Raw genomic sequence first — 14,751 nt, 5'->3', positions numbered from 1 at the left:
GGAAAATAAATATTTTCTTTAGATAATTTTATTTTTTCTCTATTTTTATTTTCCTATTATATATTATTGTGCTTTTCTAGTTTTATTTCTCTATTTGAAGGGAATAATTTTTCTAGTTTATTTTTCCTATTCAGTATTACTAGAGGGTTTTTAGTTTTTCTCTATATAAAAAGTTATAATAGCCTTTCGAAAAGTAGAGACATGGATGAATTAAAAATAAATATTTTAGGTCTCTCTATAATTATGGTATTTTTATTATTTGAGAGTTTTAACTTATAATAAACCTCATTAACCTTTGCCCCTGGTTGCGATAGTTGCATCAAAGATCACTATTGTATCTGTAAAAAAAATGGTTTATGACATTCATAAATGATTACACAAGATTACGTTGGGTTTATTTTATGTGTGAAAAATGTAAGGTAGTAACATTGTTTAAAGATTTTTACCAAATGATATAGAAACCAATATCAGACAAGAATTAGCACACTTCATTATAATAATGGGACAAAATATTCTAATGAGTATATAGGGGATTTCTTGAAAGAAAAAGGGATTCAACATCTGTCTATATGTTATGACACTCCTCAGCAAAATGGAATTTCCAAGAGAAAAAATTAACATTTACTTGAACTGGCTTGTGCCATAATGTTTTCTATAAGGATTACAAAGTATTTATAGAGTGAAGTTATTTTGACAAAATCATGTTTGATTAACAAGATGCCTACTCGAGTTTTGAAATTTCTTACACCATTAGATTGCCTAAAAAAATATTTTCCTCATACATGAATATAAATGATTTGCCAATAAAAGTTTTCAATTGCACAATATTTGTTCACATACTAAGCAAATTTCAATCTAAACTTAATCCTAAAGTTGAAAAATATGTTTTCATCAGATATGCCCTAAACAAAAAATGATACAAATGTTACAACCTTAAACCAGAGAAATTCATGCAAGTATGAATGTTTTTTTTAATAGAAAAATCAACTTTATTGTACCAAAAATCATTTTCAAGGGGATAAAAAAAAGGAAAGATGATGATTTTTAGGACATATCTGTTCCATTACCTAATATAATTATGAACAATAATATTCTCTCAACATCACAATCTAAAGAAAAGAATGTTCATGGTATTGAAACAAATGAAAATACTAGTAAATCATTAGCAGGTGTAAATGTATTGCAATCCATAGAATTTCTCAATTCTAAGACAAGGTACTTATTAGATTGAATGTACTTATTCGATCTAAGAGAATTATTTTATTGTATCTAGACTCATATCAATCCAACCTATTTCATAAATAAAATGTGACCAATTAACCAACCAACAAAACTAGTTACAAATAACATCTGATTGTTGTATCGAAACATATAAATGTTGACTAATCTGACTAACATTGAACTTGGTAGAATGAAATGGTTGAATAATTGAAAAACTATAAAAGGATCAAACTGATTCAAATCCTGACCTTCAAGTTATACTAGAAGAGGAACTCATACGAAAGGTAAAGAAAGACCTATTATTCTAACACAATTTCTTTAGATTTAGAAAAGTGATTCATCTCGAGTCTTGGTTTAATCACTTAACTAATCCACTTGTAGAGTGTGTTTGGTATACTATGTATGAGTGTGAGAGTCTCAACTCCGCTCCTATCTTTTAACGCTAAGTAAAGATTGGTAGAAGCCCTTCAGGAGCTTAACTACAGTAGCTACAAAGAAGGAATTCCTTCAAAAGGTTAGCTATAGTAGCTACGAAGCTACAAAGCTACATTAACAAGTTTCCCTGGACTTCAGGTGTTAAGAAAATCCTCCTTTTGTATTCATTATTGTAGTACATAACAACAATACATATATGATCAGATGTATATATATGGTTAAATTAAAGGATACCCGTATTTGTTTTGAACGTGAATAAACCATATTCTCTAAAAGATGGTCCCGAGAATATTCCAGGTATTCCTACTTCTACTCCTCCATCTATTTTTCCTTGTAATAATGAGCCTATAGACCTTGACATCCCTATAGCTATTAGAAAGGGAGTCTAATCTTCTACTAGCCATCTTACTACTAAATATTTATTTTACCAAAAACTTTCTAATAATCATAGAGCTTTTACCTCTAAGATATCTCAATTATTTATTTCAAGAAATATTCAATAAGCTCTTGATTATCCAAATTGAAAGTTAGTAGTTATAGCAGAAATGAATGCTCTAAATAAAAATGCCACTTAGAAAGTAGTTGGCTTGCCAAGGGAAAAAAAGAAAGTAGGATGTACATGAGTGTTTATAATTAAATGCAAAGCTCATGGAAGCATAGAAAACTACAAGTCAAGACTTATAGTAAAAGGCTTTACTCAAATATACAATATTGACTATAAAGACATATTTGCTCCGATAGCTAAAATAAACTTAATTTAAGTGTTATTATCTTCAGCTGTAATTTTTAATTGTTCCTTATATCAATTGGATATTAAAATGTTTTTTTAGATGGAGACTTAGAAAGGAAAGTCTTTATAAGTGTATCATCTAGGCTTGAAAAGAAAATTGACATAGATAAAGCTTGCATACTAAAAAAAAAAGTCTTTATATAGCCTCAAGCAGTCTCCCAGAGCATGGTTTGAGTATTTTGACAAGGTTGTACATTGTCCTTGTTATTGTCAAAGTCAATTATAAACGTTCAAGATAAGATAAAATTGTTATCTTGATTATAAAATTGTTATCTTGATTATTTATGTAGATGATATAATCCTGTGACAATATCAAGTTGGAATAAGTTGGAATGACTTGAAAAGAAACTTGTTGATGATTTTGAGATAAAGGATTTGGGTGCTTTGAAATATTGACTTGGAATGGAAATTTTTAGGTTTAAGGTATGTTTATCACTCAACATAAATATATATTTGATTTATGAAACAATGTTCTTAGGATATAAAGCAACCGAAACACCAATTGAAACAAACTTGGAGCTCTAATCTGCCAAAACTGTAGAAGTGATGAATCAGGAGCAATACCAAAGACTCACAAGCAAATTAATTTTTTTGGCTCACACAAACCTAGATACGGTCTTTATAGTAAGCATGGTCATCCAATTCACGCACTCAAGGGACTCCTAGAAGGTCTTCTGTTTAAGAAACATGGATTTGACATACTCAAGTCTATAATGATGCAAATTGATCTCGTTATCATACCCATGTTGGAGGGAATTTAGTTATTGGCGAAGAAAAAACAAAGTGTTATGGCAAGGAGTGGTGCAAAAGTTGAGTTTAAAGCAATTGTATTTGAGATTTGTGAAGTTGTGTAGATTAAAAAACTTTTAGAAAACTTGAAGATTCTTAACTTCTAAACCATGAAGGTATAATATGACAATAAGGCAGGATCTTAGTTGCTCACAATTCAGTCTTTAAGATAGAACAAAGCATGTGGAAGTTGATAAACACTTTATCAAAGAAATTAAAGATTGATAATGGAATGATTTGTATATTATATGTTCCAACCACAAAGCAAGTTTACTAATATACTTACAAAGGAACTTCACATAAACAATTTTACTACTTGATATCTTTGAGCTAGTGTAAGGGACATGTATTGGGGGGTGAATTAACCACACAAATCTGTACAACATTTCTTCCTTGTACAATGGACATCTATCCCCGGCATTGTAGAGAGAGAAAAAATATGAACACAGAAAATGATGGCAAGCCATGCTTTCATTTCACACTGGTCTGACGCAAGTGAGCTTTAATTTTGCAAAAGGGAAATGAAAGAAGTCATTATCTCGAAGGTTAACAAACTTATTTTCTCCTATACGAAAAAAATACCTTATTTGAAAGAAGATAAGATTCAGATAAGTAATAGGATATTCACAGAGCGGATGTTAACTCAGTGTGCAGCCAAATGGCATTCAGTACAAGTTCTACGCAAAACACTTCCCAGGCTTCCAACATTGCAAAATACTCTATAAATCTTTAAATTATTCTGAATTACCTATCTGACCAATCTTATTTGAAAAAGATTGTCTGAATGATGACACCCGTCCTGCATACAAAAGGAGAAGTGGACTGATTGACTCGTGAGTTATGATAGCAATAGAATTTACTCACCACTTTGGATAACACTTCATCTTGCACCAACAATCTATATTCATTCTCTACATGCTTTCTTTCGCTGCATATTATAGAGCTTCGCAAGTGATTTCACTTGGTGAGGAGCACTCACCAAGAAACTCTGACCTTATGAGCATCAGCAGCCTGCCCAGATAATTTAGGCCTTCCCCTTCCCGCCCACCACCCCAAAAAAGATCATGTGGAGAAGCTTCAACAAGAACAGATCCAGCAGTTGATAGCAACATAGATTGCAAATGAGGATAAATGGAGAACTTGCATTTCAATGCTCTATACATGACATCAATCTTCAAACCTTCCCAGTCAGACCTCACCTGGTTCATCACAGTATTGGCTTCTATCAGATTACCACTAGGATATACTCAAGGTATTTAATTCCAGCATGCATGCTGTTCCCAAGACGAGTATCTTCTTCTTATATTGGAAGAAAGACATGGAAATAGGTGTGCAGGCATCCTATGTTAGAACATAATGTTCATAAATAATTGCCCCTTTTTTCTACTTCTGTAGAGTTTTATAATATCAAGGTCCCAGCCTCTCCTCCCTAAAAAGATGCTGACAGCTAGAAAGTACCCCAAAAAAAATCACGGACATGAAATCACAAAATTGTTTCTTAACAATTCAGGGCAAAGAGTTTTATGTTTTAATTAAGTACCATACCACTCCACACTGGATTGCATAACCATCCAAACTACAAGCATCAATGTCTTCACGTGAACTGATCAAGGAACTTGAGTCTCCCTCATTAATAACTTCTATCATGCAATTCTAAATTATATAGTATTTAGTATATGTTTGTAGTACATGTTTGTCAATCGTTTTGCACAACTGCTGAGAGGAAGTAAGAAAAGACTTGTGAGATACTTTACTCTTGTATTTCAAGTTTACTTAAGTTATGTCATGCTGATTCCTCCTAAGGTTCAGAGATAGTATGCAAACATAACAAAATGAGCTTCTGCCCATTACAAATAGTCATATGTCAGAAAAGGGCCCAAGTTGAATTTCTGTTAAAACTAGGAAACTCACCAGATCTGGGCGCTGCTTCTGCATTGATCTTCCCATTCGTGCTGCTTCCTCAGGGCTCTTGGCAAATTTGATCTTCTCAACACAATCCTTTGCCACAGGTTCATCCACCCCCACAAACTTGTGTGCCTAAAATTCCAAAAAAAAAAATATATATGACAGCCTTTACAGATTGACAAAGAGAAAACAGATTGATGCTGAAAAGTTGAGTGCCTGGTAATAGTGCTCTACGCTTGACCATGTGGCATAAGCACCACTTCCATCAGGCATTTGAATTGGATGCGGAGAAAAATTCGAAAAAGCTCCATAAGGATCCCATGTTTTATAGAAGAATATGATCCTCGATTCATAAGGGGTGATAGAAGGATCAATTGCAAAGGTTTCATCCTCTGATGGAATAACTGGTACCAAGTCCGGTACAGGCTGTAAAAATCCACTGATAAGCATGTCTGGTCCAACCTGTAGTTCAAGCATAGGAAGCATCAATGCACACATAATCAAGAGGATGAAAGACATTTTGCAAAACATACATGCAGAGTATAGTTATTACTAGAAGGAGGGCTAAATATGCACATACTTTTAATTCCTTTCATTCTGATTCTTGAAGGCTTGTTTTCTCAATTGTAATGTCCACAGACAATTGGCTTGCTATTTTTTTTCACATTGACATTTCAAAAATAATTGACATATAAAACAATGCAATCAAGGAAACTTTCACCAGCCAAGTAGCCATTTGAGGGAAAAGAGCATCATAATAATTGCATACTCCAGTTGATCTAAAAGGTTAATATTCACTAGTTAAATGCTTTTACATGAACAATTGTTTGTATTAAAATATTAGTTGAAGTTAGATGGGTGAAGAATTATAGCTCACTTGGAAAAATGAGGAAAATTATTGTGTTGCCACATGCCTCATTAAACTGGATGGAAAACATTATAACATACAATGACTTCTACTAATAATCAATATACTAACAATAAACAAAAATGTTCAGCGAACTGGAGAGATTTTTTATAGCTTATATTAGGTGACAAGCATATGGCACAAACAATACAAAGCTTTAAAGTCAGGTCAAGTATTTTCATGGACAAGAGTAGAGGGCAATATTCATTTCATGACTCTTATCGCATATTAAGGTGATGCAGGAGCTCTCTTTAGAATTATTTTAATTAATTTAGGATCATGTGATTAGCATGTGACTTTTTAATTTTTTTCCTTTAGAGGCCAAGTAGTTTTACTTCAGGACTAAGACTAGGAATCCATTTAGTCTAAAGCGATATAGGCCTTAGACTAACATAAATTGGCTCCTGCTAGGTTATTCTAGAAAGTAGTTTTTGTTATTTTATCAATCTATTCAGATTTTAGAGGTTTCTTATGACCCCTAAACCCTAATTATCTCGTTCCAACTTCAGTTTACCCTAAATTTAGCCATTATTCTGCTGTGATTTTTGTTTTCTGCTGTTTTCCTCTTCCAACACTAACTCACAAGGGTCAATTGTGTGACAAAAAGTCCTGTTTTAGTATTAATTAAGTCTATCTTATATTTTAATAAATCAAGCAGCAATTATTCACAAATAAAAATAAAAAAAAAAAGAGGACAGAGGGTATTCAGAATAGGATAGTGATAAAACTGTCATAAACTGTCAGTTTGCCTTTTGATTGGTATGCTCGTTATTAACTTAATAAGGGTCTAGTCTAATACTGGATGCAATTACAATGCATGTCTGGGTTCAAAGTTCCAAGTAACTTATAGAAAATAGGTTTTTTTCTTGATTTTTTAAATATTCAAAGTACTAAGGGCACCTTTATTAGAAACCTCTGGGAAATGCCTGTGGAAACAGATATCACCCACAACCAATAGTTAACACTTTGTTCTCTATAATCGAAGCCCAGGTAACACTTCTGTTACTCATGGCCTTCTCTTCTAAGTCCAGTGGAAGAGATGGTCAGCTGTTAAACAAAGCCCAGAAATCAAGTGATAACCCTGTTGCTGGTTTTACCCTCGGTGTTGTTGCATCAAAGGCATCCTAAGGCTTTAGATTTCCATGTTTAACTGAGGCAACAGGCATATATATGCACTTGACAAAGTAAAGACATTATAGTAATAGTCATTCCCTGTTCCTTGTCAAACTCTTCTTGTTCCTACTATGCACATCGCAAACACTTTAATCATAAAAAGCCAATTAAGAACGAGGAACTGATTCAAATTTCTCAAACAGGTCTAAATTATGGATTAAAGCATTAAGCAGAGTATGTGTCACTGCAATACAATCAATTACAAGCAAATTCCGTGAAAATATGTTCATCAATCATAAACTATCTTGGAAACAACTAAAACTAATTATGCATACAAGGGAGAAAGAGAGAGAGGAATGATAACCAACCTGCTCGAAGCAAACATCAATTAGATCCAAGGCTTGTGACATCTCAACCATTCCCAGCTCACCTACAGGAGATGGCGCATTCTTTCCACCAATAATTTTAGGAGCAACAAATGCAAAAACCTGCAATGGAGTTGTAGTAAGATAACAACATTAATGGAAATCAAATCCCTATAGGAGTTGCAATGCAAAAGTTGGAGAAATTACTTTTCTCAACACCCTTGCATGTCAATTGACAATTTTTTAGCATATAACTCTGTCTCTCCATTATTTGGACTTTTTGAGAAAGCGATTGGTGGACAAGAAGTTAGAACAGGAACTAGATGCAATTATTCAGCATGGTGTTAGATCAGGAAGTGTTTACATTCGGACCATATTCACTTCTCAAATTACCAGTATTACAGACTGTGCTCATTATTGGGGGAAAGTGAGCCCATGCATAAGAGTAATTGATATAGAAGCATCTCTCAAACACTAAAACTCAACTGCTGATGTAGGTGATTGCTTAATAAAACTTACCTGACAAGTTTAACCAAACCAATCCAAGTTTCTACTAAAAAACTGGTCAACTAAGGCAAACAAACAATCTGCATTAAAGTTCTTGGTCCATAAAAAATACTGAAAAATATGTAAGATACATTTGCATCAAGCTAGAAAAATAAAAGCTAAATTAATAATTGATGGCACATTTAGAAGACACCCATGCATAGATAAACTAAGCCACTTTAGATTCATAAGAAATAACTGAACAAAATTTGATTGCAAATGTAACAAAATTGCAAGCATCACATAATATGGCAGTGGCTAATTATAACGTTGGATTTTACAGAAGTCAGAAAAAAAACAAAACAAAACAAAACAAAAAAAACTATGAACTGCTGATTGTTAGGCATTCAGCTGAAGTTGAAAGGACTTAACTAATGCCAGTATTCAAAGAGACATATTTAAGCTGAGAGAAACCATGCTCCCCACACTACGAAGGATTGTAAATTTTATTTCCGCATGTCATAAGATAGGGTAATTGTTGAAAACTACTAAACCCATCAACACCCCTGCTCCCCCACACCCCCCCAACCAATGCTACATTGTTTGTATTTGAGGCCGCACTAATCGACCAGTTTAGAATATACCACCATTATTAAAAACAAAAGCGCCTACTCCACTGGAATTAAATTTCTAGAGACTAACCATGCTTCAATTCTATAGATGATCATTTGGAAAAAAATGTGCCTCGTTGAAGACTAAAAAAAGCTTCCGAATTATACATAAACATCTAAAATGCTGCTTGCACACCGACATATGATATCTCGCAAAGAGAATAAAAAATTTGAAAAAAGAAAAATAGGAACCTTGTGTATCACACCAGATGAAATAGCAGATGCTGCCAGTGTCCCTCCACACTCCCATAATATGGAAAGATACCCACGATCATGAAAGTATTCCATAACTTCTCTAGGATTTAGGATATCAAACTCAACCACTTCGACTCCTTTGGATGCAAGTAATTTCTGGAAGCTCCTTCTGGCACCCCTTTGTGTCACAACAATGGTAGATACATCAGAAATGTCCCAAAGGTTTGCCTCCTCAGGAAGATTAAATGTTTGTGTCATTACAATCCGTATGGGTGTATGCCCACCTCCATGCCTGGCTGTCAAACGTGGATCTAATTCAAATAACAAATTAATACCACATAATCAGCAAAAAAATTACAAAGTCAAAAAGTAATGATCATACTTACTGTCCTTGCGTACAGTATTTCCCCCAACAATAATGGCATCGCTTCTACCCCGTAGTTCAAAAACTCGATTCCTTGATTTCTTGCTGCTTATCCATGTTGCATGCCCACTAGTAGTGGCAATTTTTCCTATTTGCATCAACGAAGACTATTGTCAGACTTCTTTACCAAAAGTTCAAGGTATCTGTTTAAGTAATTTGGAAGATAATTTACTTCACCCTCAAAAAAAAAATTTATTAAACTTCTCCCTCAATTCTGAAACGGAAATAAGAATCAAGTTAATCCATACAAGCACCCCCCCTGGCTATAATTGACACCCCTTGAATTTTTTTTATCTGATTTCAACCCCTGAAATCACCCCTTCCATTACAGTCTGTCCATTTGTCCATTAAATAACATGTGAGTTGCAAAAGTTTCGTTACAAAATATCATTAAAAAATTGAAAAAAAGCATCAAAATTAATAAACTCCCCCGATATAATGCTAAAAACATCATTTACAACGATATGACAAAATTATCATCAAGAAATCAACCATCGATGGTTTAATGACTTTTTGATGACTTTTTAGTATTCTTACAAGGAAAACACTGAGACTTGCATGTGATCTTTAACAGCTAACTTAGATGGAATATAAAAGAAGGGGTGTCAATAAAAAACATTATAGTTTGATGAAATCAGAAAAATAAAGATGTTAATCAAAATGGCTAATAGTTCAAGGGGGGGTTTGCACGGTTTAGCCTAAGAGTCAATAAGATCTCTATATCTCCATAATGCTTACCGTCAAGAGTCATAGCATACTTGAGAACAGAGAAGGGAACTTGGGAAGTTGCTCGATGAATTAGAGGAGCATTCACAAGTAGGCAAGATTTTCGAGCTTCCTGAGTACATAGTGTAAAGAAAGAGAGAATATATAAAGCATGTGCCACTAACTTTCACAAGTTTACACAAATGATTGTCAAATTTAAAGAAGTATGCCATATACAAAAATTAGTACCTAAAGTTAATGCATATGCATCTTTTCATAAAATTCAAAGCAAGCCTACTGTACCTCTTCAAGCTCTAATAATCCACCAGCCATTACTTGAATCAAGACACAAAAAACAAGCAACTGAATAACCTACTTGATATGGGGGTACATGTATTGACAATCTGTACTTATCCATCATATTACTCAATATGTTTGATGATTAACATGAATGTTTGAAGTTGTTCTTGTTTGCCCTTCTTTTCTTTTCTTTTTTTAGACAAATTATCCAGAGAAGAATCGATCAGTTTGTTCTCTTGTCACATCAAAATACAGTTAATATTAGCACTGATGGCAAAGAACTGTAAGCAATTAATCAAGAAACTATGCCGAGTTCTTAGAGCTCCGTAGATGATTTTTTGGAAAAACCATGTTTGGATTTTATTGTTCAAATAAATTGTTGTCCCAAAGCTCGATTAGCTGACTAAGTGAAATTTAATTATTTTTTTCCTGCTCTACCGGAGTGAATCAATTCACCAGGAACTAGCTTGCTTCTGTGCCGTAAAACTGTGCTTTACAAAGCAATTGTTAGCAAAACCTAGAAAAAAAATATATGGTTGGCAAATAGAATCAGCAAGGACCAACTTAGCAAATGACATGGTCAGTAAAGAAGCTGTAGTAGATTTGCAAAAGTCAGATGTACAGCCTCAATGTCTCGGAGAATAAAATGGTTGTTTACAGACAAACAAAATCTTACCTCCATAATTTTACTCTTTAGATCCTCACCAACAACATCAACCTGCAAACCTTGACCTCTTAGTGAGCGTATAGCATTCCCATGAAGATGCTGCAAAGGATGTCTGATTCCAACCACAACTCTTGTAATTCCTGCCTAATCTACGCAAACGTCAATCAATCAAACTACTACGTCATAATGTATAAATCTAATTATCACAGAATAATTAATTATCATCATGATTATTAAAAAAAAATTATCTTACATATCAACAAACTAAACAATTAAAAATCCAAGTGAAAAACCTGAACAAGAGCAGAGACAGCGGATTGGTCACCATGGCAATCACCAGGTTCCATATTCAAATAAGCAGTGCTGCCTTTGCTAAAACCGCCCGCAGCCTCCACCGCAAGAACCTCCGCAGCCTTGGTCCCCTGCGCGTACAGATAGCCCTCTCCGGCGACAATTCCGGAATGTGTGGCGATAACGCACCCGAAATTGGGGTGGGGAGAGGAGAATCCGGCGGAATTGTCAGCGATTTGAGCGGCGCGTTTGATGTAGGCAGCGTCCAGAGAATGGGCAGCATGGCTGTGGTTGCTGTTACTAGCAGTGGACTTGCAGAGTATGGGAGAAGAGTAAAAGTAGGATTTGGTTCCTGAAAAGAGAACCATTTTTTGTATGATAAAAAATTATAAGTAATTTCAAAAGGGATATGAATTTCGATGGATTGATACGATGGTGTTAGCTTCTTTACACTATAATGTTTCTTCCTATCTTATATTCTTTCTATTCTGTTTTATTCGTGGTCGACACATTAACTACCGCAAATAGAGTTATTCTCAGATTAATTTAAAGTATTTTTTATTTAAAAATATATTAAAATAATATTTTTTATTTAATAAATTATTTTTAATATTAGTATATTAAAATATTAAAAATTAATTTTATTATTATAATTCAAAATATTTTTTACTTGAAAATATATTAAAATAATAATTTTTTTATTTTAAAAAATTATTTGATATCAACATATCAAAACGATCTAAAAATATTAAAAAATTAATTTTAAATAAAAATAAAATTTTAAATTTTAAAAAAATATAATTTCAATCACATTCTCAAACACTACTTACAAATATTGCCTTTTGTTGCACCCTAAATGAGGAGTTGGTTAATAATAGATGGATCGAATCTTTGAATCAGAGTGAGCCAAACTTTAGGTTGGGTTGGGTTAATAAATTATGTAAATTGTAATAGTGGATTTTGCTATTTTGCCCCTCTCCTTTTGTCTCTCGATAATAATACGGTCTTTTCACATGATCCATTTGTCTTAGTTAAATTAATGGGGGTATATTGGTTTTTTCAAACTTTTCATGTTGTATAATTAATTAAATGCTTCCAAAAGCAAAAAAAAAAAAAAAGTATATACATGAGTCTAGGGATGTTTTTGATATTTTACATTTTATAACATTATAGAATGAATCAATTGCCCTGTGAATCAAGATTTTTCTAACCTGGGGCTAATTCATACTTTCCTCTTTTTTTTTTTTTTTTTTACTATCATGTAGTTTTAAGGGCAATTTTGATCTTTTAATTAATGCAAAGAAATAAAAAAGTGGTTGGCATGTTTATTGAAGGCGTCGGCGAATAAGTCACTCTGTCATGCTTAAACGGCGTTTGCACTGACTTACGACGATAAAAAAAAATAGCTTTCCTTAGTGTTTTTTCAATTCATCATGGTGGATATTACATCCCTGTGTGGCACGTGTGATGTGATCCTTTTGGATTTTGTGCCGATTGAATTTTTATTTTTTCTTCTTTTCTCTTTTCTCCTCAATCTCCACGCTAGCCTTTCAAAATTTCACGGCAACTCTTCCATTTGTTTTTCCTTTAGACTTAGTCCTTATTATTTTAATTGATTTTTTTTAGTTTGAATTATTTTATAGAATTGAAATTTGTTTTCAATTTCATCATTCTTTAATTTTTGTAATCTATCATATTTAGTCCCCATTCTTTTGATTGCTATTTATTTTATTTAAGATCATTTTTAAATTATTTTTTTTATATAATTTCATCATCCTTCATTTTTTTATTGCTATTTTTTTACTTTAACAAATTTTTAAAATTGATATTTTTTTTATTTTATCATTCAATATTGAATTGGGTTTCTTAATTGAGTCTCGGTTTAAGATTTAACGGGTTGTGAATTTGGAAGATTAACCTAGGTTTAAAAGATTTATTTAGATTCATTTGTTTTTTGTAAGCTCTTGTTTTTTCAGTTTTATTTTTTAACATTTGATTAAATTGGAGATTGGCCTCCATTATATTTTTATTTGATGTCTATAGGATTTTTCATTGATTTTAAAAATGACATTGGTCAACTCGATTATCTATTTTTTTGTCAATATTTTTAAAATTTAGCTTTTATAAAGATGAATTAAATTAAATGAATTCCTTAAATTATGCTTACTTGTAATATTTTGTTTGATTTATTTTTTGAATTGTTGTTCAAATGGCACATGTAACCCTTTTTTTTATTTGGCTTAAAAAATTAATTTTTTTATTTAACTTAAAAAACAACTATTTTTTTGCACCGCATCCTTGATTTGTGTATAACTAAATGAAAAATAACTTCATAAATAAAATATTATTAAATTTAGTTAAAAGCATGACCAGTATCCTAGATATAATATATTGACCCAAGTTCACTTCTGTATTTGTTTAAACTTTTTTTTCATTGACTATTTTTATTTTCAATTCCTAGTTTTATGGCCATGTTTGTGGGTGGGAAATGTATTTGACCTAATTGTTAATTTTTTTTAATTTTTTTACTTGATGCACTTTGAGCCCCTTGAAATTAAAACAAAAAAAAATCCTTTGTTATTTAGATTTTTTTATTATTATTTTACTTCAAAAAAAATTATCTAACTTTAAAAAAATAGATCTTTCTTTTCAACCCCACATGCTTATTATGTTTGTTTCTTTTTTGATCAATATATATATATATATAACAAATATTAGTTTCAAATATCCTATCCTATGAGAGTAATTATTTTTTTCATAAAAAAAAAATACAATATATATTAATGTTAAATTTAATGTTATATCTTAATAGTAGAGTATAGACCAAAAATAATTAAAAATAATATTTTGATGCGAAAATAATCTTATAATTATAATCTCATTTGCAAATTTTTTTTGTTCCTCGTGTGGATCAAATTTCTTTTTTAGGTTTTTTTCTGCTCCTATTAATGGCTTTTGGTAGGGCAAGATGCGAGAACAGGACAATGTTGGAAAACTATTGTTGTTATTCCACTTTTATATATATATATATATATATATATATAGTTTACATTAAGCAAGTTTATTTTATGAAAAATGATCAACAAAAAACATTTTCTAGTAAAAAAAATAGCTTGTATTTTCCTTTTATTTTTAGTGGAAAATACTTTTCAGAAATTGTGGAAAAATCAGATATGTCTTGTTATTTGATGATTATATCAAATTTAATTCTTAATATTTTGATTGCTATATATTTTGTTTTGAATTTGTTTTTCAATTTCATCCCTTAGAATTTAATTTAATTTTATTTTTATATAAATTTTAGTCCTCATTCTTTTTATTGTTATTTTCTTTTCTCTTATCATTTTCTTAATTGAAAATTTTTATCTTTTATATTTGATCCCTATTCTTTTAATTGCTATTTATTTTTATTTAAAATAATTTATAAAATTGTAATTTTTTTTTTTTCATCATCCTTCAACTTTTTTTATCTGTCAGATTTGGTCTT

General features: G+C 31.7%; 1 protein-coding gene across 2 annotated transcripts; it reads right to left on the bottom strand.

The window, feature by feature from the left end:
- Positions 1–3,818: 3,818 nt before the first annotated feature.
- Positions 3,819–11,732, bottom strand: LOC7459224 (riboflavin biosynthesis protein PYRR, chloroplastic). 2 transcript variants are annotated; one of them, XM_024591811.2, is made up of 9 exons: positions 11,267–11,732; positions 10,983–11,117; positions 10,040–10,139; positions 9,264–9,389; positions 8,875–9,188; positions 7,529–7,648; positions 5,357–5,602; positions 5,147–5,272; positions 3,819–4,434 (listed from the first exon to the last, which is right to left on the bottom strand). In XM_024591811.2, the coding sequence occupies exons 1-9, from the start codon at positions 11,630–11,632 to the stop codon at positions 4,171–4,173; spliced, it is 1,797 nt and encodes a 598-aa protein (XP_024447579.2). In that variant the 5' UTR covers positions 11,633–11,732; the 3' UTR covers positions 3,819–4,170. The 2 variants fall into 2 exon arrangements, with proteins under 2 accessions (XP_024447579.2, XP_024447580.2); XM_024591812.2 differs by having other exon boundaries at positions 8,875–9,173.
- Positions 11,733–14,751: the final 3,019 nt, after the last annotated feature.

Source organism: Populus trichocarpa, chromosome 19, assembly GCF_000002775.5.
Source record: "Populus trichocarpa isolate Nisqually-1 chromosome 19, P.trichocarpa_v4.1, whole genome shotgun sequence".
Classification (NCBI taxonomy): Eukaryota; Viridiplantae; Streptophyta; class Magnoliopsida; order Malpighiales; family Salicaceae; genus Populus; species Populus trichocarpa.
Note: the sequence above shows the minus strand (reverse complement) of the source record. Positions and strands in the feature narration are given on the sequence as shown.